The following is a 24,228-nucleotide window of genomic DNA, read 5'->3' on the forward strand; positions in this document are numbered from 1 at the left end:
AGCAGCTGACCCAGGTTTGATGTGGTTAGCATAGCTGCCTTCCAAGCAGCTGACCCAGGTTTGATGCCCGTTTTGCCACAAGTGACCGGAGGTGCCTGTAGCCAGTGCCCTATTGCCCCCGCGTCAACCTAGCGTCGCTCCAGGATCCACTACAGATGGTCAGTCCCTCTCCACTGACAAACATGATGTTCCCTAATGCTGTGGAATGGGAATAAACCATATGGAAAGAAGTTTACAGAAAATGTGTCTGTGGCAACAGTAGATATACTATTGGCACGGAAAAAACATTCTGGACCCGTAATATTCTAATAATCTAATTCGGCAGCAATAGTGCACTAACTATAGTTCCGGTGCCATAACCGCTGCCAAAATCTCCGTCGGTAGCATATCAAATTGCAGCCAGCTGTATCAGACACAGCAACTCATTGACTACATGCAAACTGTTTTAATCTCTCTCTCTCTCTCTGTCTCTCTCTCTTAATTGTCATGACCGTGTATCCCCCTTTATAAAAATTATCCTAAAAATATCCTATCCTATCATTTAATTCTGAGTAGACTCCAATTAATTTAGGCTTTATCAACATTTCTGTCGGCGCAGCAAATATCAGTAGACCTAAGTATTAGTAGGAAATGAAATAGTAAAAACTGGATCATTAATGTTAGCTGCATTTAGCAGTCTGCTTTTTTATATCACAGTGGCTCATTTCATACACACGATTCCACTGAGGGTGATTTTGAGGATGATTTTTTAGAGTGATTCAAACAAATACTCTGGTATCTAGTTTTTATAGTGAACAATATATATGGTGTTTTAGCCCATAAATAGGCTATGTGGTTTGATAACTTATCAGCTCTGCAACTCAAATACCTAAGATGAAGTTAGAGGCATTTTTTCTCTCTCTCTCTGAAGTGATGCACAGCCTGTACATTCGGGGTAGTCTGCTTTTAGTTCTGCTCTGTTGGCTCAGATTATTATAAAAACTGTATGAGATGCTACTCTAGCCTACATGCTGCATCCAGCAATATCAGTCCAGAGCATCGCATTTTGTAAATGTGAGCTAACTTCTGTTTTAAGCGTGCCTCTCTATATCATCGTTATAATAAATCCCATTTTATGGACTGACAATTTGTATTATTTAAATTTGTTCCATATTGTATTTTTTCAGGCATGCGATGTGATTACATCTTCTATACATTATAAATTCATCCATTACATGTTTGGATTTGGATAACACTATTTGAAATGAACTGTAAAAAGGAGTTTATTACCTCATCCGTTCTTTCAATTCATACTGACATTACAAAGTGACTGTGTAGGGGGCCGACAGGTCCACAATGACATTCCAGACTGATGGGCCATTACCTTTGACAGGGGGGACTATTACAGGTGCGTTGACACCAACCTCATCAATATTCATTGTGTAGGTCACTGGTTTTGGAAAAAACTAATTGTCACTCCAAACACTTAAGTTGTCAAACCACATGAAGTTTCTGGATGCTTTAATAAGTGATGTGTAGCCAAGACCTATGTTTACAAGGTTCAGAGCTCAAAAGCCTTGGCCAGAAATGTTTATAATGTGTTTTGTTTTTATCTCAGCACCTCTGGAAATAGGTTTTTGAAAAGAGTATGATTATAATTATGAAAAATAGATTAATTACATTCTTACTGCTCTGAGTTTGTGCTGAATGTAAGCATAGGTAGCACTTTGGGATCACTGTTTTTTTAAATATATTAAAATGTCAAGGCATGTCAAACTACCTCAAAAGTGTCTGACAGGCCTCCGACTCAAGAGGGTTGCAGTCATCAAATCAAGCAAATATTTTTTACATTTTTTGTGTCTTTTCCATGTTAACTGATAGGGGTGTAAATATGACCTGTGGTTGGGTGCTGTGGGAGAAAGCTGGGTTTTAACTCAGGGGATTGTGTTCATTGAGGGAGGTAATCTAAAATGCTACTGAATGCATTCCCCAGGTTACTCCTCACACAGATATCTATATAATGATTTGGGTCCAATTTGTCTCCACTTTTATGAATTGGAGTAAAAACCTCTTGATCTCAGATGTCAGGGAAACAGCCAACACTTAGAGTGAGACTGAATTTGAGCAGCTTTATGGGGCTTAAAAGATTTTACGTTTTGTGCCAATTCTTCACTTGAAATGGGGTAGTGGAGTGGAATTTGGGTCTTTTAAATATAGATTCAAAATTGTGTTTTTCTTTGATCACTTCTGTTTTGAATCATACCAAGACTCTAGGCTGAGAATTATTTTTTATTTTTTTTCTAACTCTGAAACACCGGTGAGATACAGAATGCGATGCCAGGGAGTGTTAATACTAAACACCAGTGAGATACAGAATGCGATGCCAGGGAGTGTTAATACTAAATTATTGATAGCCCGTTGCTGAGTCAACACAACATTCTTACATTTCTGCGAATTTCTACGGATATTTGAATATTTTGAATCATACAATGGCTTTCTCTGTCTTTATTTCCTTCTTTCCTTTCCTTTCCTTTCTGTCTTTCCCCCAGCTCTCCCTGTAAATGGTTTTGTGTGATTGTGTCTATTTTAAACTCCAGATGAAAGAATGGAGGATGGAGTAAGCAGTGAACAGCTAATTGGGATGATTATGCCAAAATCACAAAGAGACGTAGAAGGGGGCCACCTTTTCCTCATGTATAGATCATATGTACTGGCAGAACTGTTGGTGCACGTGCTCATATATTAAAATGACAACCATAAATATGTTTTTTTTTTTTATCAGCAATCACATTTAAATAAATATTCAGAGAGCTTATTAATGTATAGGTTAATCACTTGCCAATCATGCATTAGTATTAGTAGCATTACTACAGAATTTCTAAAAGGTGTGGTTGAAATAACTGATGCTACATCTTTATGAGGAACCAGATTATATATTTCCACTTCATCACATATTTTTTTGGCAGATATATTTTTGAAATACTTTCCATTCAAAGCAGCCTATTGTATCGGTGAAGACCTGATGTGCCTCCCTCCATCCAAGTCTTACATTTAAGGGTTGCTTGTAGATTATTCTCTGCCGCTGAGATGGTTTTTACATGTTTTATCTAAAAACCAAGGTTATCCTTCCTTTAATCCAACTCTGAGCCTGAACAGCTTTGATGTTGAAAGGCCATGGTCTACTGTGAGAGGGGCCATATGTTATCTAATGTGAATGGACCAGAGAGACACCTTACTGTCTAAAATGCCAGGAAGAGTGGATTCTCCTCCATCACACTCTGTCTGTGGTGAGGTCCATTTGAGCTGGGAGGCCAGACGGATGAGGTTTTATTCGGCACGGTGCCACAGCCTCAGAGAATTGGGGTCAGAGAGATCAAGTAATTTTAATGAAAATATGAGTTTTTCCTTACCTGGACCTTGAACTGTAAGATAGATATTTTTAGACCAAATTTTGGCGGGGGTTTTTTCAACCTGTTTTTCCATTTCTATACCCTTCATGGTGGTGTTTAATTCAAGATACTGGATGTCCATCGATATTGAATATGGCAGGTTGTCTTAAGGAAGTGATTAAACATTTTTATGTTCAGTATATAGATAGACAGTAATTTAATTGTATTGAAAAGATAAATATCTACATACAGAATAGATTTTTTCATTGACACTGCCTTGAGTATGTGTGTGTGTGAGTGTGTGTGTGTGAATGTGTGTGTCTGTGTGTGTGAGAGTGAGAGTGAGTGTTTGTGTGTGTGTGTGTGTGTGTGTGTGTGTGAGAGAGAGAGAGAGAGAGAGAGAGATTGTGTGTGTGTGTGTGTGTGTGTGTGTCTGTGTGAGAGAGAGAGAGAGCTGTAGAAATAAGTGTGAGTGTTCCACCGTGCACCTTTATATTTCTGACACATAATAAGCATCACTTGTTTCTGTGTAGTTCGTACAACCTCCTGCATTCTCTTTGTTATTGCATATTGCATCATTCCCCCATGGATATGATTTATTCAGTACACTCAGAAGCATGCAGTAACTATCAGTGCTAATAACAGCTTTGCATTACAGTCCATCACAGTTATTACAGATGTAAGACCATTAGCAAACCATTATATTCAGTATAACATGCATTATCAGCATGTTTATATTCTATGAATAAGAGGTGTATATATAATAATATTTTAGAGCTGTCAGAATTAATGCGGTAATTTGAAATATTCAACACATTTTTAAAAATGAACACAATTAAGGCAGATGCATGGGTTTTGTTATTATTTCTGTTAGTGCATATGTAAAGGTTAAAATGTCTGGGGGCATCCCACGGAAACCTGACGCAAATCTTAGTTGAATTCACAAGCTTGCAAGTTTATTGAGAACTTCCACTTACAACTAACCCAACAGGCTGCAAACCACGTTCTAACTACCGACGGACTGACCTAGTCGCTAGATACGTAGATAGATAGATAAGTATCTCCCTCGCTAAAAGTCTGTCTCTGTTCTTTTCTGCTTCTCCTAGTCAATCCCTGTTCCATAATAAAAATTCCCTTCACACTTTACATGCTACACATATAACAAATATGCCTTTCAAGCTGACAGTCCATTTTGATGGCCTTGATGGTTTTATTGGAAATCGGTAGTTCACAGGACAGAATCTGTGTTCAAAGTTGAAAAGATGCTATTAAACCATAGTTTTTCAATTCCTTTGTGTTGATTCTACTTGAACTCTGTGATTTTACATTTAAATATCAATTATTAAAAGCTTCAGTCTTAAGAAGAAAATAATTATTAATCACAATTAATCACAGCAAATTGTGCATTTGGTTAGTCTTTTTTTTAATTGATTGACAGTACTAGTTTTGTTTTTTAATCTTGCAGTCTCTGTGAGTTTAAAACAGATTTACATTTGAGGTTTTATTCATTCTGGGGCAATTAGCCACTTATATCTTTTTGATATTTCTTTGATATAACAGTAGATGAAACTCTGCCATAATACTGTATATATATAATTATATTATTATTATAGTACTTTATGGTAAAAAACCCACAATCAGTGGTCAGTGTTTGATGTTTTATTTATCTGTGTTTAATCTTTTTTTATACATTTACATTTAGCGGGAAAAAAATCTTAAAGATTAACATATACAAAATAGTAACAAGGTTGTATGCATCTGATTTATTTTCTTTGAATTAATACATGCAGTCTTTTGCATATTTTTATTTGCAGGGTGTATTGTACATTCAACAACCTCATCCCATCCTATAATTATGATAAATGAGTAAATATTTCTCATATACATGTAATGTACGTATTGTAATATTGTGGTATTTCTCTGTTCTTTTCTGGGAGCTACTTCCACATTCTCTTTATGGAGTTCCAGTGCACTAATTGTATTCTTAAGTAAATACATCACATATACCACATATTCACAATAAGAGTGTTTATGTAACCTATTTTACATTTCCAACTGAGCTTTTGTAATGTTTAAATGCCATTGCAAATACTGTTAAAAACGGTGCCATTAGTGTTGCTCTTAAGAATTAATTATTTTAAAGTCAGCTGTAATAGATTCAGGCAACTATAACCTGTTCTCTCTTTAGGTATAAAGGTATTTCCAGACTATTTCCACATGCCAAAAACCCAGACACTAGCTTTTAAATAATTCATTGCACCCATCCATGTATAAAATAGGGAATATCCAACATGCTGTTGCCAGCAGTGACCAGTTGTGATATTATCTTTCTTTTTTTCACCGGAAAATTCCATTTAAGTCCATGTATATTGTAAGTATCAGGGACTAGTAGATAACATATATTGCACTATGCCACTTAATATAATTCCTAGAATGATATATGCCTTAATAAAAACATTACAAACATAAAAACATTAAAAACAGAAACCACTGGTATAATGCCAGATGTAATTTTGACAGACTCTGTTTGTGAGTATTACTCACTGCTCGCTACTATGTTAGTTATCGAAGATAAAAGTTTTATTTGGAAACGTTTGTCTTTGTCCAAGATTAGAGTTGATGCAATGGTGACTATACACTTGCTTTCTGACTCTATACCGTATTCATTACTTGTAGTTCAGCGCGTGGTGTCCCAGAGCGAAGCTAGGGACTCAGCCATTCCCTTCACTGCTGCTCCGCCCTGCCTCCACCATCTCTGTTTGCCATCCTGCTGACGGTGGTGCTAGGGTGTGATTGGTATGTGCCGATGGCACTCGCCTCCCTCTCTTTCTCTCTCTCTTTCTCTCTCTCTTTCTCTCAAGCTCTCTCTTTCTCTGGCTCTGTACTGCGCGGCTCTTGGTAGCAGGCGGCATATGCATGCGTGTGCGTGTGTCTCCCTCCCTCCTGCCCAGAGTCTCAGAGGTGTCATTGAAAGAGATGGGGTGTCTCTGGCATGGTGCTCCTCATCGTGTCTGTGGGGCCTATTCTCCCCCCACCTCTCCTTTTCTTCTGTCTTCCTCCTACTATTCCCCTCTTTTGAATTCTCTCTCTTTCTCCCTCTCTCTCTCGCACTCTTCCTCTCTCGCTGTCTCTCTCTCACACTCTTCCTCTCTCTCTCTCGCACTCTTTAGTCTGCCCCCAACCCCCGTGAGGAAGCATACTCCACGTGTGTGTGTGTGTGTGTGTGTGTGTGTGTGTGTGTGTATGCATGTGTGAAGAACTGCATCTGAGCAGCAATAGCTTCAGTGCTCCTGGAAAGAGCTTGGCTCTTAGCACACTAATACAGCAGATGCATTATTCATGCGTTGTTTTCCCCCCCTACTAACTATTTCTGGTATCTTGTCTCGTTGGAAAAAAAAGATCCTAACATGGAAATCACCAGAGGTTTGTGTAAAGTCTTTGAATGATCACCCCCATATTTCTCTGTGTGTCTTAGGAACAAAAGCATTTTCCTTTGTGCTGTCTTAGCATCTAAATAAGCAATGCAGATGCCACAGACGTAATAACTGTTATCTAGTTCTCGCTCTGGCGTTTCGGGGTGCGAGTTTACTGGGTTTTCTGTCAGACTTGGGCAGTGGGGGGGACAGTGGTCTAATGAGCTGGGCTGAGTGGACGAGGCAGAGAAGAAGTATTGTGCTCCGAATCTTTGCCTCGTGTCTTCCCACTATCACTGTTTATTTTTCATTGCCACAGTAAGTGCCGCGACCTCTTGTTTTTAATTCAGCCTCAGAGATGAAGGGAGACTGATCAAGGGGACAGGGCTAAGTAGCACAGAGCTCTGTCCATTGGTGATCCTTTTGTGGACCTGGGGGGGGGGGGGGGTGCGTTGACTATATGCCTTTTCACCACATCCCCGTCCCCCACTGCAAGTCCTGAGAGAATTGACAATAGACACAGCTTCTTCAGTGGAAGCATCTAGAACAGAGTGCTGCATGATCTAGCTTTCCTCACTTACACAGGGCCACGGTGGGTAGTGTGCACTTTGGCCCTGATTCGCTACAAAGCGATACAAAGCTAATGTTAGGTATGATCTTCCAACAGGTTATACCGAGGTTCAAAATAATATGACTTGTCGTAGTACGCCAGCTTTGACATCACGGCTGATGTCAGGTGAACTGCAAATCTGTAGAAAATCAGTGCTCTAAAATAAAATTTGTAAATTGGTACCAGTACTACAAATGATGTTAAAAGTCATCTAATTTCATTGGCCAGTGGTTGATGAAAGAAGGGTCAGTGTGTATCCAAACTAAATAGTTTCCTAAAGACACCAAAATGTTTAACTCATCACTCAAAAGTTAATCTCATCAGGGTCAGTGAGCCAATTAGTCTTGTTCTAAAATCCAGACAGGTAACTGGCAGAACCACAGAATTAGATTTGATGCTGGTGTCTAAATTACACATCGGAAACCCACAGGACATTGAGTCAAAACTCATATGTAGAACTGAAATGTGCTTGATGCCAATAACTCACATTGCCGTCTACATATAAAAGCTTTATTTGATACACAAAAAAAATCAGATGAAGCATCTGACAATGCACTAAATAAATGTAAGAGCAGAACACTACACCACACTTGATAATAAACCACGTAGGCTTAAACATCAAGCACACCTACACAGTTTTCAAAGTGTGATGCTGCCAAGAGAGGACAAGGGTTAAGATGGCATTCCATCACAACATAAACTAGCATAAAATGTCACCTACTAGCATCAAAAGCTACCTTGCTATCTAGTTTTAAGTTGTTGGTTTTTTTTTGTATTTTTTTCAAGGCTTATATTTCATTCATATTCAGAGTAACTGATCCAGTGAAGCCTCTACTAGACATATAATCATTGTCCTTCAGAAAACATAGAACAAGTTTTTAAAATAGGTTAAAAATGCTAAAAGCTAACATAAGTATTGCTTTTAAGGCAAAAAGCAATACAAAATGTAGTAGTACAAACCACATTTAGAGCAACTGACCACATTCAATCCTTCTGTGTGAAAATCACACCCTCTACTTATCTGCGTTCTTGGCAGGGCTGCCTATTTCACATTTGAGAGTGCTGCAGTATGCAGTACGTCAGATATTATTTGCGTTTATTAGCTTTTGTGATTTGCCTTGTACATTTGTATTCATTTCATGAATAGTTTTTCTTGGTATTATGACAAAATACAGCAAATCGAACAAAGAAATTGGTGAATAGACTTTTGTGCCCAGAGACCGTAACAATGCCAAAAAATTAAAAGTAAATCTATAGTTGTTGTTTTGTTTTTCAAAATGAGGCCATTTGTCGCTTAATTTAGTGAAATTAGATTAAATTTTTTTCTAACATGCGATATTTTAGTATTTTTAGTATTTTGAAAACTGCAAATCAGTTTAAACTGTGCACTCAGATGTGGATTGGTCAGTTTGCAGTGTGTGACCCCACTGAGGAAAGACAGGAAACACTATGACATGAGAGTCCAGTAAGATGGCTGGCACTCCGGTCTATCCAGGAGGACATATTCACCAAGCTCTGTTTATGAAAAGGAGTGAATAAACATGAAAGAAACTGAAAGACATTTCACCAATCACACCATCTCATTTATATTTTAAGGAGGCTTAGTCACAGTAAAAATCGCTTTTTCTATTACCTGAGAGTATCTCAGGGCCTCCCCTGTTACATACAGATTGAGTCCTTTATCATTCCAAATTGACATTTATGCTTTTACTGGTATTGTTTTTCCAAGGTTCCCCCTGCTCACGTTGGGCAATTTATTTTAATCCTTGTCATCCCTTGCCGCAGTAATTTCACCATTGCCATGCACCAGCGGCAGCATCCCACCCAGCCAAGCTCGTGTGCTCCTCTTCCACTCGGCTCCACGCAGCCTCTCCACTGTAATTACACCCAGACGCTTTATTCCTATGCAAGATTTTAGTATTTATTTTTTGTATTTAAAAAAAAAAATATTTGCTTTGTACTCTTTGTAACTTTGTAACCTTTGGGGCAAAAAAATGTCCATCTGAAAAAACGAATTACAAAACTGCTAATACTTTCTGGGTCTGCCATTTTAAAAATAATACTTCTTTTTTATATGTAGTACGTGGTGTTATTTTTCGCTACGTGAACTATGCTCTCGCGTCATACTGATCTTCTCTTCGGCTCCTCGCTCACTGAGCAGGGGCTCGACAATTCTTTAATCAAAATCCAAATTGCCGAACCAAACACCGATTCTCGTAGCAGAATGTGATGAACCAGGGAAGATGTGTCGGACACAAAAATAGGCCTCTCAAAAGCCGCCACAGTCTCTGTTTTGTCTGCCACACAGGTTTGCTCACTGGATCAAGACTCAATTATTCATAAACACTGTTAAATGGTGGGGAACGGAAAGCTTTGGGATAAAAACACATTTTGAAAGCCAGCGCGGCATTGAGGATTGCATGGAGAAATGAGTGTCAGCTGAAAGGATGGAATGACTTCACAGCTGTTTCACATCCCCATAAATCGCGGACTGAAAGCATGGCAATCTTACGACACACAATCGTGAACTCGGCTGTTCTGGGATACAACAACAGATCACACATCTGCACATGAAGGATTTGTTATTAGACAGAATCCGTCATCAGTCGAGACTTGTTTAGCACTGTGTGGGGCGAGGGGGGGGGGGGGGGGGGGGGGGGGAAATTGAAATTGACGACATAACCAAGTTTGAATGAATGGATTACTACAAAACACAGTTGCGCACAGCATTCGTTGTGAAAAAAAACTCTTAATTTCTATGGACTATTAAGTAGATTTGTGCATTGACATAAAAAGCGGTCTGTCTCATGTGAACAGATGAAGCTGAAAGGCAGGGAGTGTATGCTCAAATGAAGGGGCCATTGCATGGTTTGGGGTGGACACAAGGTACACAGAATTATTATTAACTTTGCGTTTCCTAGAGATCCTGCTTGCCCTAAATAATAGAAACCGTAAACATAATATTATTGCTCCATTTCCTATTTTATGGCCTGTCTTAAAACAGTGGCTCTAGTCTGTTTTGGGGTGTGTGGGGAGTAAAGTAAATTACCTCTGAAATAGCACACTACAATGTCTCGTGTCTCGTGTCTCGCACACAACGATGTCTCCTGTCTCGTGTCTCGCACACAACAATGTCTCGTCTTTTTGTGCCTTCTGTGGACTCACTCCATCTGCAATGACAACGGCCTCATATCCCTTTACTGAAGAACAAAACACTTGCGTGTGTGTGAGTGAGTGTGTGTGTCTGTGTCTGTGTGTGTGTGTGTGTGTGTGTGTGTGCGTGTGCGCGTGCGTGTGTGCGTGTGCGTGTATCCATCTGTAAATTTGTATATCTTAGGTACAAACTGTTTATTTCAGTACATGTGCATGTACGTATGCACGTGTGCTTATCAGGTTTATGTGATTATAGTTGAGTACTACAGCTATACCACTGTGTACTGTGACATCCATTTTGGATTTTGTCACTCTGTCACAATATTATCCTCCACCGGCGCACCCATGATCTCATTGGCTTCAGTATTACGGCATGGAACACGACGCACCATCCCCCCCATCATCATCTCCAGCACCTCAACACAGACCCCTAAAGATAAAGCCTCAATTAGTGGCTTCCATAACACCATGAGTGGTCAGCCCTTTCACCGCAGCCCTCAGGGATCTGTGCATTTTCAGTGTGGAATGGGGCCTCTGTGTGTGTCGGGGCCATTCCACATAATACAGTAGCCTAATAAAAGCCATGCCTGTGGTATACAGCTGTAATCTGAGCATTACTGTAGCGACTTTATTTCTCCCAGTTCTGATCAGCCGTGTAGTTTGTGGTTCTCCCATGAGGAGAGGGTCTTTGTTTTGGCCCTGTTCAGTGGCTTCACTCACCGGGGTCCCCAGCATGAGTGTGTGGTTTTTGCCCATGTTAAAGCAGCGGATCCTGGCAGAAGCAATCTCCTTACAGACCATCAGATGTGTCCCCCCCCCCCCCCCCCCCCCCCCCCCCCCACACACACACACACACACACACATCACATGCCCATTCACAGGCCAGTTAATAGCAGTCTATGGCTGTCGCTTCAATTCTTGTTTGAACCGTGGGTCTCGGAGGAAAAACAAAAGCCGAAGCCTTGGATCTGCGCCTCGCCAAGGTTATCAAAGCACATTAAACGGCGAGGCCCGCAACGCCTTTTATGCGGAGTTTGGTTGGATTGCAGTTTGCGAAGTAAGAGGGAATGCTTTGATGGACGTGTCACATGGCATAATCCGTGGCTCCCCGAAACCATTGTTGGCTGCTGATATTCCTGAGGAGTTCTCAGCCTCTGGTCTTTGTGTGCCGTCAGGCTTTTGTGGCAGGCCTATTTCTGCTGTTCGGCCACAGTGTGGAGTGAGAGATTACACAGGCTGGACCTGGAGCCGTGGCAGATCTGTTCTGGGCCTCAATCCCTCTTTCATCTTTCAGCTGTGTTTCTCTCTGAAGACATGAGGCCTTTGAATCATCTGAGGGGGTTTGTCTCTCCCAAGCGAGAAGAAAATGTCGCTGGATGAATTTTAATTGAAGCTCATCCAACCTTGAGCTAATGGTGTTTTTCACATGCATTATGATCAATGCAGGCGGATCGAATCTTTAATTTGCCTCCTTCTTTTATATGTAAACTTGAGTAAACAAGGATGGGAGAAAAAGACTCCGCCATATTGATGCTAGAGCGAATAATTGAACATAAACTGTGAAAAATTGAATCTGTCAGTTAAAGAATAGACATCCTGGCCACTGAATAGAGCTGACCACTGATTGTTTGGCTGTAGCTGAAAAGTAAATATTGTCTTATCTATTGTTCTTTACCGAATCTGATTGACTACTTGTTAAACACAGCACCTAGCAACACATGTGAGAGTGAGAGGCATATGTGAAAAGCATTATTGAAATGAAATATCAGTTATTAAATGTATTTTAGGATTTTAGTGTTTCTAGTATTATACTAGATGTATTCATTTATTACATTTGATGTCCAAATGTATTGATCATGCATTGATCTGAAACTACTCATAGAATACATTTTATTATCTGTGCTGGAAAACTATGAAACCTATTATCATATTTATATATATATTTACTATATTTACTTGGAAATTATATCTTTTTTTGCTAATAATTGAACCCATTTGTATTTCTATTTTTTTCCAGCTATTTTAGCACTCAGATATGCATCTGCTGGCATAAATAAATACAAAATGTTCATGTCAATAATAATGATGAAAATAATTAAATCATCCAATTGAAAATGTTACCCTGTCAATTAATATGAATCCTAATTATTTTTATATAATATAAAATTATTATATTTTTGTGCTTTGGATAGATTGTTTTAAAAAACAAAACACTTTAATTATGCTTTATTAATATATTTAAGTGGCATTTATTATCCTCACAATTATATTTCTTAGATGAACGATATCATGGACAGTACTTGGTGTCATGCATAAATGCTCACTAGTGTATATATAGTTCCCTTAAAATAATCCATCTTTCTAAAAATGCACCGAAATATTTCAGTCCTCCTTTTTCCTATATCGATTTTTCAAAACCCCTTTTTTTACCTTTCTTTCCTCTTCATACATTTTCCAAAACTCACAAGGTGTTCTGTATTCTTCAAGCTTCAACAGTGTTTTTGCAGTTCAATAGCACAATGATTTTGTGTAAAAAAAAAAATGAGGTTGGCACTAAGTGGACCAGTATAATAAGTATGGTATTATTGCAATGCTTCCTCTGTTATACTTTCTCAGTGCAGTGATCCTAATAACGATGCTATTAGCGATGTTATTAGCCGTGTGCGTAAACCTCACCCCCAATATGTCTCTCCCTCTCTCCTTCCCTCTCGTAGGTTCATCCAGCCATCACAGTCAGTCCACGCTGCGTCCGCCCCTCCCGCCGCCTCACAGCCACCACCAGTCTTCGGCCAACTCCTTGAACCGCGGCACACATGCCAGCCGCCGCAACCCCAGCCACGCGCACCAGCACCAGCACCAGCCGGCGGCCCCCGGGGACGGGCCCTCCACGCCCGAGTCTGTGCAGCTCCATGACAGCTGGGCGCTCAACAGCAACGTGCCGCTGGAGACACGGTGGGTCTGACATCTGGGCACCTGTTCACGTATCTGGCTGCTGCCGCCGCCGCCTGCACTTGGCAGCCAACCATAAATGTGCAGTTGGTGGATTGGATCACATTACGCTTTAGAGTACATAACCAGGTGTCAGTGATTCCAATTGACACAAATCAAAACAATAGTATGCTTCACTGCAGATCGCTTGATATGGTGTTATGGGTTTTGCCACCACATTTCTTAGCTTAATGCCGAAAGATACGGAGGCCAAATTGTGTTCCATCCCTCTGCTCTCTCTCTGTCTCTCTCATTCAGCCTCTCTCTCTCTCTCTCCGTCTCTTTTTCTTTCTCAATTTCTCTGATTCTCTCTCCCTCCTTTTCCTTTTTTGGCATGGTGTGTCTGTCCTTACTATTCTCCTGCTGCGATAGAGGTCGCCTCCCCCTGTTCCCGAATCACACCCTGAACATTGCCCATGCACTATTCATGAGGCCACGACTGCGACCCTTAGATGTTTTATTCACCGGGAGCAGAGACGGTGCTGCGGCCCGTCGCCATGGCCCACTCCACTCCACTCCACTCCACCTCAGCCACCCTGATGCCAAACGCCCCGCCAGGGTGTCGCTGCCCAACCTGGGTGTCTGTCACACACTGTTGCTACCTTCACAGCCAACCACTCGGCACTCTGTTTTCCTTTTTCTTTTTCTTTTTTTTAAGGCGGGGTGGCATTTTTTTTTTTTGTATGAAAAAGGTCGTGCCATGTTGGTGGTAAGCATGGGCTTAGTAATGTTGAGCTTGTGGTGATGATGACAGGGGCAGTGTGGGGGTGCTGTCTGTGGGGCTGCTGTCTGTGTGGGTGCGACATGTGCTGACATACAGATGTAGCATCGTCGTCAGTGTGACATGTTCCTCTGTCACAACAGGGCAGGCGGCTGCCTGTGTTGTTTCTGGAGAGTGGCTAGATGGCAGTGTGAGGGAAGTGCTTTAGTATTTCTGTCAGCACTGTGGACTGGGGGGCAGCCTTATTAATGTTGCCCTCATGGCTTACACACACACAGACACACACAGACACACATACACACACACACACACACACACACACACACACACACACACACACACACACACACACACACTTCAAACATATTAATGTGCCTGCAGACATCTGACTGCTCTCCCCAGTCCCCACTGCCTCCACTTCAAAGTTGGTCTCTCAGTAGGTGTATTAATGGTGCTTGTAGCCTTGACCGCACTCACACCTCAATTCATAATATTTTGTTCAGCAGGGGCCCCTGTATCAGCTGAATTGTGTGCCTTGCCGTTTTACCAACATTAATACCTCAGGGTGTTTACCATTGCAATTTTAGAACTTCTTAAGTGCAAGCACATAGTAATGTTTCACCTAGGGTTTTGAAACAACTGGACCAGGGCGTAAGTCAGCAGCCTGTCACAGCCCTGTTGAGACAAACATTCACAACTAGTCATAGAAAATAAAATGACAAATTCTAGAGTGGTATGTATGTTTATGTAAAAGGAGTCCTTGGCATGTCGCATGCAGACAAAAGTAGGTCAAAGCAGTTTTATCTCAAGGATTGGTGGGTTTGTTCCTCAACCAAAGCCTCCACAAAGTCAACGCATACTTAGAAGAAAATCTGAAAAAAGTTCTTCATTAAGCTGAGCCATTTTGTTCCTTAGTGGCTGAGGCATATCTTTCCCTGAGTTATACATTAGACCTTGGTTGTTGTAGTCTTTTACTGCGCAGCCATCTTGTTTTGTAGTTTAATCCAAAGGGATGTGTCTCCCATTAACGACCATGATATTGCATCACTTGTTTGTCATACAGTGCAAACATTATTACCATCAATATAAAAACACTACACAATCAATATAAAAACACTTCCCCATCAATATAAAAAATCTCCCTGACCAGTTTTCCTTTACTGAATGACACACTTCTACTTTGCTTCACTTTCATCTTTTCCCATTTCAGTTTCACTTTCATCTTTGCCCATCTCAGATTGTCATTCAACTTGGCTTACAGCCATGGAGCAGTTGCTGTAACTGTCATCATGCTTGGATGGAAGGTAACCCAGGTGCCGTCCTGCAGCCTCTCACAACTAACAACCCATTTAGATGCCCTTATAATTACCTCCATTGCCATGGTGAAACCCAACAGTGATGCCAAGGTGTGGTGTAGTGACTTGTGTTAAAGCACAACAGAATATCCTCAAAATATGCTTTGACTAACGCTGAAATCTTCTCAGGGACCTGAAAGTAACCGAATGCCTTCCACAACGGACTGTGTAGAACCAATCCAAATGCAATAGTAAGGTGCAAAAATACCACACAGAGGTCTCTGCCTGTCTGAATTTGATGCCTAATCATGCAACTATGTTCCAAACATCCAGAAAATCATGGGATTCCGGCCTTCTGGACAGAAATATATTTATCAAGCAATTTGCCTTCAAAAAGGAGATCAACCTCAAAGAAGGTCTTTCCATCCGCATTAAGAAGACTGATAGGTCAAAAAAATGGTCCATGGTCGCAGCAGTCTTCTCCATTGGAATGAAAATACCACCTACCTGACAGCACATCCTCGGAACCGTTCCCTTTTTTCCATACAATCGCCACAAGCTTCCATAGATATTTTAAAACATCAGGCGCTCCTTTATAGACACGATAAGGTACCCCATTAGGGCCGGGAGCGGATGCAGCCCTTACACAATGCACCACCTCTTGCATCTCTCTCACCATCATCCATTGGTGGACCTCTCACTCCAGCTAGAGGAATGTCTGCCGGTAACACGAGATCCACATGCCTTTGATGTTAGCATGTACATGTTAAAGATACCCGTCCTTGTCCTTTCTTTCCGCTCTCCCATTTTCTCTTGAGTGAATAAAGACTGAAATGGATCCTTGTAGAATAGGGCCTCAACTTGTTCTTTCTTCTTTCTTCATCCTTCTTCGTCTTCTTCTGAGCTCCACCCTCCCTAGCGGAGCCAGTATGCTCATACTCATACATCATCTTCTCGTTTCCATTGCTTCTTCAGCTGCCTCCTCTCTCGAATCAGCCTTTTCTATTCTATTACTTGGCCTGGTCTGACCTTGCTTTTTCCTTCCTATCTTTTGGACAAACTTCATATCTTTCCATGCCATAATCAAAGATGACCTCACCCATTTGATTACATTTATTCTTTGCTCTAACCCTTTCAATCCTTCCAAAATTCCTTTTAAATCATCATTGATGCAACTCCATTCCTTGTCTTCAAAAGCCCCTGGCCATCTAACCCATGGTTACACAAGATTAAATAAGTGAATAAACAAGTAATACATTACTAGGTTCATTTATTCATTTATGTCATTGTGTTTTAAACCTTTCCCTAACCCTTTTATGCAGTGCCCACCCTCAACAATCAGAATAGACCCATTTAAAATGAGTTCCCTGTGTTGTATCTTGTGTGGTTTAGAGGTTTTCTTAATGAGATTTTTTTCATAATTGTCCCCATACACCACTAACAACCTCGTTACAAGCTGATCTCAATATACTGAGAAACAAACTGAAATGTCACAAGATAATTGTGTCTCGCTGAGGAATAGCCAAGACCGAATACATTCGTGAAGTGTTACGATTCATTGAGTAATACTAATGAATCTTAGATAACACTCACACAGTGTTTAAGTGGCTCTTTTTTCCTCTGTGATTTAAGGATGGGTGAACAGGGATGAGTGAATCCCCATTGAGATCATGTTGAGATCGTGGAATGCATTGGATATCATTTAAATGTATTCATAATGAGTGGTGTCCCTGAAATGTGGTAGAGTGGAAACATATCCAGCTACTGTCTGCTTTAAGCAATGGTTTCAATGGATTACAGATATAGAGATGGGGGTTTTCCAGTCTGGCTATTATATGGTGTTGTGGTGACTGTTCCTAAATAAGTGGCCTGAAGAAAACATATAAATATTGTTTTTTGTTTGTTTTGGTTGAAGACAAGATAAAGGGATGCAATTTGAGCAAATAATTAAAAGCTGTAGACCTTAAATGGCTCTCAGTGGTAGGCTCCACCTAAGCTCACAGTGGAACAAATGCCTCAGACTGTCATCCCTTACAATTTCCAGCAGCAGGGCTTCCATAATAACATACCGCCAGTGGATCTGGGTTCATTATCTGTTAACGTCTTCCATGTTAATTGCTCTGGTCTTCTGCACGTCCTCTGGGGAGGCGGAGGTGTTTACGACGAGAGCGAGCCTTTTCACAACTTCTTGTTTTTCACTTTTTGCTGTGTTTTGCTCTATTTGCTCAGGGTTTTTGTGTGTTTTGAGTGTTGCCAGTGCCAAGGTCTCTACGGGGTGTGTTTATTTGTGGAGTGGCACACTGTGGCCAATTCTGTCTAAGGAGTCGGAGAGCTGTGAACACTCTCAATTAAAAGATTATAAAAACATTCCCTAGCCTACAAAAGATCACAAGGAACATTGGTAGTAATGTGGGAAAGCAGATAGTACTGAGCTATAAAAATGTAAAAAAAAAAAATGAATTCCCTGTGATTGAGTTGTTGCAACTACATTGTGTAGACCTGTTGTTCATAATTTCTCTCAAACGATGTCTGCAGTCTTTACCCAGGTAACCAAGGTGTATGAAGTCAATCAAGTCTTTCAACCATTCAAGCATAAAATGTTGTCACATTTTGACACACATCATTTCTTATTAGAAATATCACCCCCTTTATTAATTCAATACTTGTGCTGTCTGAGAAGTACATTTGGTTTGTAAAAAAAATTAATAAAAGATAAAAACATCCTAAGAGAACAGGCAAAAAGCAAGATAAAAATAAATAAAACCCCTGAAGTGCCAATGGGAATGCGAATTAGCCAGGTTTATGGCCGTGGCCTAGAGGACGTCCTCCACCTCTCCGTCTTCATTTCTTGCCTCCTGAAGCACCTTCCTCAGGCAGCCATTTAAATGCTGTCTGCAGGGTGTGACCAGGGTTTGGCCTCGCCCCTCAGAGATGTTGATCATTTGATCCTGAGTCGTGGCTGGATCCTTTGACTGAATTAAAAACACACAAGGGATCTGTGTGATCCTTTCTCAAAATCTTTTGTTATTATTGTTTTATTTTAGATTTTGAATGGGTTTGCTGTTAAATGTCTACAAAAAAATATAGCAGAGTGGACTTTTCTGTTTCCGTTTTGTAAAGCATGGTTGCAGAAGACTACCACTTGCTGTCTCTCTGTGGTGCTGTAGCCGTGCCATCGCTAACGCTCACTGGTGCACGGGAGATTAATCAGTCTAAAGCACTGAGCAAAGCGCCTCTGCTAGCCAGCGCCGTCTTTTCATTAGTTTCTGGATGTGACTATCGGGAGGCTTTCTCAGGCTGGAAATTTCTGACATCTCCAAGACTTTATTGCCCCTCCTTGATGCTGGCCCGTATTGCTCTCTGCGGTGTAAAAAGAAATAAAAATATATCTTCAGCGCTGCAAAAAAAACGCGCTCCTGGACAGACAGAGGAATGGAGCTCGTGCTGACACCCCCTTTTTTTGAGGCCTGCTCTTTGACGTTGTAGTATCAGACATGGCAAGGTATAATTTACTGAGGGTCTTATAGCCATAGTTTGAATGTTAAATATTTGATGTACCTGTAGGTTGGCTGGTGCTGGAAGGTGCTAACAACGTGAAGGTCAGGGGTGCTCAGTGCCTTGGAGGCACACATGCTGATAAGGAGGGGGATTTATCTATACTGTGTGCTGCTCTGGACAAAAGGGTTTACTATGCCAGCTCTAAGGTTAGAAACCAGGATGAATGGTGCTGAACTACAGAGAGACAGCCAGTGTGTGTGTGTGTGTGTGTGTGTGTGTGTGTGTGTGTGTGTGTGCGTGTCTGTGTGTGTGTCTGTGTGCGTGTGTGTGTGCGTGCGTGCGTGCGTGCGTGCGTGCGTGTGTGTATGACCTTGGCTGTGGATTCAAACCCATGCAGAGGCAGAGACAGAGACAGAGAGCACCTTTGGAGGAGATGACACTGGATACCCATCACCAGGCCTGGGAATGGAGCTTCTCTGACCATCCATGCCATCAGTTCTCCTCTCCAGCATATGTCCTCTGTCTTCCTCCCTTGCAAGACACCAGTTTGAATTGATGTGTTTTTCTAATGCAATTCCATATTTAAAACTGGTGTAATTCTCTATCTATTTAACCTGACTTCATCAGATCTGCAAGGAGAGTTAAAATAAATTGAAACATACATTGGATGTTAGGGGAATTCATTGGGATTTGAAGATTTGTATCCTTCTATTAACAAGGATACAGAGATCTGAAGTTACAGATCTCCACAGCCTTCATAGAGCTCTGCCAATGTTCGCCCCCACAGTCACAACAAGTAGTAACATTCTGAAAGATTTCCAAAATACTGAAAGCTTTCCAGCTCCTCAAGATGAGAGAGACTCGATGGGAGGAGAAGGGGAGAGGGCACTGAGGGTGTGGAGTCATCTCTGAGGGCAGGAGGACACCAGGTCCACGTCCACATCCTGGTGGGTAGAGTGCAGGAGAGTGAAGGGAAGGGGTTGAGCAGGGGGGCCAGGCCAGGTCAAACTCCCTGCCCCGGACAAGATGGATGGAACCAGATCTGAGGGCGGAATTACTGGGGGGTTGTGAGTGCGGGGGGGGGGGGGGGGGGCTGTCCGTCATCAAAGCGCCGTGGTCAGACATTGACCACTTTCATCCCATTCCATCTGCCCCTCCACAGACTGCCCCCGGCCCGTGGCCCACCTGGCATCTAGTACCCCCGGCAAAAGGGCTGGCACGGGGCGCGGGTGTGGGCGCAGTCCGGTCCGCAGACAGAGGAGGGCTACTCAGCACTCAGTCCTCAGAGCTTCCCCAGGACTCTGAGCAAAATAATAATGTTAACAGTAAATATGTTTTATTCTGTGTGTCAAATCTGAGCCCTACTAACCAATTTCTTGCAGTCACTGGATCGGCAGGTTTGTCAATATAAGCCGACGTTAAGCACCACCAAATTCACTCCTAAATCATTACAAACATTGGAAATGAGCTACAGCGAAATTCAGCATTTCTTGTGAACATGATAAAAAATGTCCTGCAAATGAGACAGTCCACACCACTGTATGGTACCACACAGATAAGCCATGAGTTGATTTATTCACACTCAACAATACAAAAAAGTGTCAACATATTTTTCATTTGTATATTACATTACTCTCACCTCAATTTAGCACCTTCTTGATGTTTTTTGGACTTGTGGGTATACTGCTTTTTTTAAATGGTTCATAATTAACGAGTGTATCCTTAATTAACTGAACAAATAATTAAATAATTTGCTTTAATTAGTAATCATTATTTTATGAACTCCTCTGCTCTCTCTGCAGGCACTTTTTGTTTAAGACGCCCTCCGGCACCACCCCCCTGTTCAGCAGCTCGTCCCCCGGCTACCCCATGACGTCGGGCACAGTCTACTCGCCCCCTCCCCGGCTGCTTCCCAGGAACACCTTCTCCAGGAGCTCCTTCAAACTCAAGAAGCCCTCCAAGTACTGCAGCTGGAAATGTGCAGCCGTCTCCGCCATCGCCGCCGCCATCCTCTTAGCCGGCCTCCTGTCCTACTTCATAGGTAGGGCCGTTGTTGCGTTTCTTAACATAACTTCCCATGCTAGACGTGTGTGTGTGTATGTGTGTGTGTCTGCGTGTTTGTGTGTGTGTGTGTGTGTGTGTGTGTGTGTGTGTGTCTGCGTGTTTGTGTGTCTGCGTGTTTGTGTGTGTGTGTGTGTGTGTGCTGGTTCTGATGTGTCTTGAATGTGCTGAGTTCCGTGCCTTGGTCATATCCCACTGTATGGCCCGTCGTTGCTCCGCCATGTTCTTCCCGATGTCTGCCTGCAGCTGATTGGATTCAAACTCACATATTTGTGGGGTGTTGAGACGGGTCTTGATAATCAGCGGGAGAATGAGGGAGCCGAATAAGAGCCTGACATGTCAGAGGCAGCCAGGCGCCCATCAGCGCACGCTTGATTTGAGCCGTGACTGGCCGGCACAGTCTGTAACTAACGCATGACATCACAGTCGGTAACTAACGCATGATCGTCAGCCATCAAGCCCTCCCGAGCAGGAGGCGTAATGCGCCACTCAACATTCCATGTCATGCCAGGGGCTCGGAGCATGTAATTAGCGGCTTGGGCCGTCGTTGTATGTGTCAGAAAAAATACTATGGCGATAGACTTTTCAATTTGAGAAGACAAAAATCAAGAAAGCCCCCACACACAGTACATGTAGTATTCATTTAACACAGTAAAGCTTTAAAATGTTTTTCCTATTTTTTTATTTATTTTTCTTGCTATTGGCCCCACGCACAAGTGGTTCTCTAGTAGGTTTTCAGAAAAAAAAGGAGATTTGCCTAAAGTCCCTGAATAAACAGCAAGTTCAGTTATTTGATTGCTTATCAGGGAATCTTATCTGTGGCTGAGACAGCGCCTACTCTGCACTCGTTGGTCATTGTCTATAGATGCCTGCGTGTCAAGTGCATACAAATGAGCCTTTCTGTGGCATTTTGCAATTTCAGTTCAAATTAAGAATGAGTTTGACAACCAGGAGATGGGGCTTTCTCTGGTGACATGCTAATCTTGGCAGTAATCTTGCCACAGGCATTTGTTTAACTGAGGGGGTGAAAGCCATTAAGAAACCCGCAATGACAAACATGAAGTCAGACATTCAGTCAGCGTTTTATGACTCAGCCGCCACTGCGGGGCGTCCTGCGTCACCGTTACCAAGATAAGTCTGATTCACATCAGTCTCCTTTCAGCCTGCTGGGGTATCAAATGTTTGCTCTAAATCCCTCAATGGATAGTTTAGATGATTTAAATAGTTTAGTCCTGCTTATTCACGTGAACTTCATACACCCCCCCCCCCAAACACACACACACACAAACACACACATCTACACACACACACACACACACACACACACACACACACACACACACACACACACACCTACATGGTATTCAGCTCACTGTCCCAAGAGCAATAAGACAGGCTCTGTGTATGTGTTTGAGCACACTGGAGCATGATGCATGCTGAAACTCTTCCATTACCAGTGTGTGTGTGTGTGTGTGTGTGTGTGTGTGTGTGTGTGTGTGTGTGTGTGTGTGTGTGTGTGTGTGTGTGTGTGTGTGTGTGTGTGTGTGTGTGTGTGTGTGTGTGTGTGTGTGTGGGTATTCCGTATTCCACCTGGGTTGTGATGTGACTCAGCGTCGGGCCTCTGCCTGGGTCTACCATCTCATCACAGATGCCCGCTCCACTGAGCTATGCTATCCCTCCACACACACACACACACACACACACACACGCATACACACACACACACACACACACACACACACACACACACACACATACACCTACACACACACATCACGGAGCACTGCAGTGAAGACACACTCAAAGACTAGCATTAAACCAGAGTGATTCCATGCTGGGGACTCCACACTAATGCATGTTGACATTCAGCAGTCAAGCAGAAGAGCATTTTTTTTATCTCAGTATTTCGGAAGAGCTGTTCCTTTTCCAGCTTTTTAGTCTCCACCACCTTTCCGCTGAGCTGTCACCAGAGTGAGGCAGACCTACAGCTCAGAGACCAGTGGCATCATCCACCTACGAGTGTCAAGGCTTAACTTCACTCTCACACCAAAACTCAGTTAACCCCTTAGACTGTGCTGTGTTGCTGTTATAAGGTGGCATAGTTACAGTCAATGACAAGCAGAAATTATAACCTGGTGTGTTGCTGTTATAAGGTGGCATAGTTACAGTCAATGACAAGCAGAAATTATAACCTGGTGTGTTGCTGTTATAAGGTGGCATAGTTACAGTCAATGACAAGCAGAAATTATAACCTGGTGTGTTGCTGTTATAAGGTGGCATAGTTACAGTCAATGACAAACAGAAGCTCTACCCTACAATATTTTACATGTATTCTCACCATCAACATTTGGCTCCTGCCAACCATCTCTTGGTATTTCTGTGGAACGCCCGTTTACGTGCTGAGACAGACCCTCCTCAAAACTCCATCCCTGGTTGAGGAGGATGTTGGTTGCTAGGAGACAGGTGAGGAGAGGGCAGGAGAGGAGAGGAGAGGAGAATAGGGCAGGTCTACCGTGGAAGGCAGAGCATGGAGCCTGGCTGCACTGGGTCTCTGCAGACCTGTCTCCTGGAAGGACTGCATAACTAATTCAGACTAACTGGTGAGAGCGTCTGAAAGAGGGGAGATAAGTGATGAGCGAGACCAGCCCGAGCCACCTACCGCTGTGCTGCTCATATCTGCTGCGTGTGGCCAGGGGACACCAGGTGACACGGGGGAAGAGAGGAGGAGTGTGTGCTATTTGATTTGTGCTTCTGTTTCCTTTTCTCACCCCTTAAGTATATGCATGGGAAAGGAGGTAAATAAACACACTGACACATAAGTCAGAGAGTGTTCCTGCCCCAACCATGACTGTAAATGCATATGCACATAGTCACACACATATGTAAGCCCACTGGCCCACATGAGTGCATGCACACACGCACACACGCACACACACACACACACACACACTGGGAGGATGAGTGAGATGCAGTGACTCCAAAAGACCACAAATCAACAAGATATAATTTAAATGGAGCAAGTAGGGCTAATACAGCTAAGCCAAGACCACACCTAGCTGCAGAAACCCTCTCTCCTAACTCCATGTCCATTTCCATGAGATTGCATCAGAGGGGATACCAA

The 24,228-nt window shown here is 42.2% G+C and overlaps 1 protein-coding gene across 2 annotated transcripts in view; it reads left to right on the forward strand.

The window, feature by feature from the left end:
* tenm2b (teneurin transmembrane protein 2b) overlaps positions 1 to 24,228 on the forward strand; it is a 66,012-nt gene that overhangs the window by 9,269 nt on the left and 32,515 nt on the right. For both annotated transcript variants that reach the window (XM_031571659.2, XM_042708435.1), the window contains exons 2-3: positions 13,259 to 13,496; positions 20,849 to 21,087. In XM_031571659.2, the coding sequence (XP_031427519.1) occupies positions 13,259 to 13,496; positions 20,849 to 21,087 (477 nt within the window). The remainder of the gene's footprint in view (positions 1 to 13,258; positions 13,497 to 20,848; positions 21,088 to 24,228) is intronic.

The sequence above is a fragment of the Clupea harengus genome, chromosome 8, assembly GCF_900700415.2.
Source record: "Clupea harengus chromosome 8, Ch_v2.0.2, whole genome shotgun sequence".
NCBI lineage: Eukaryota > Metazoa > Chordata > Actinopteri > Clupeiformes > Clupeidae > Clupea > Clupea harengus.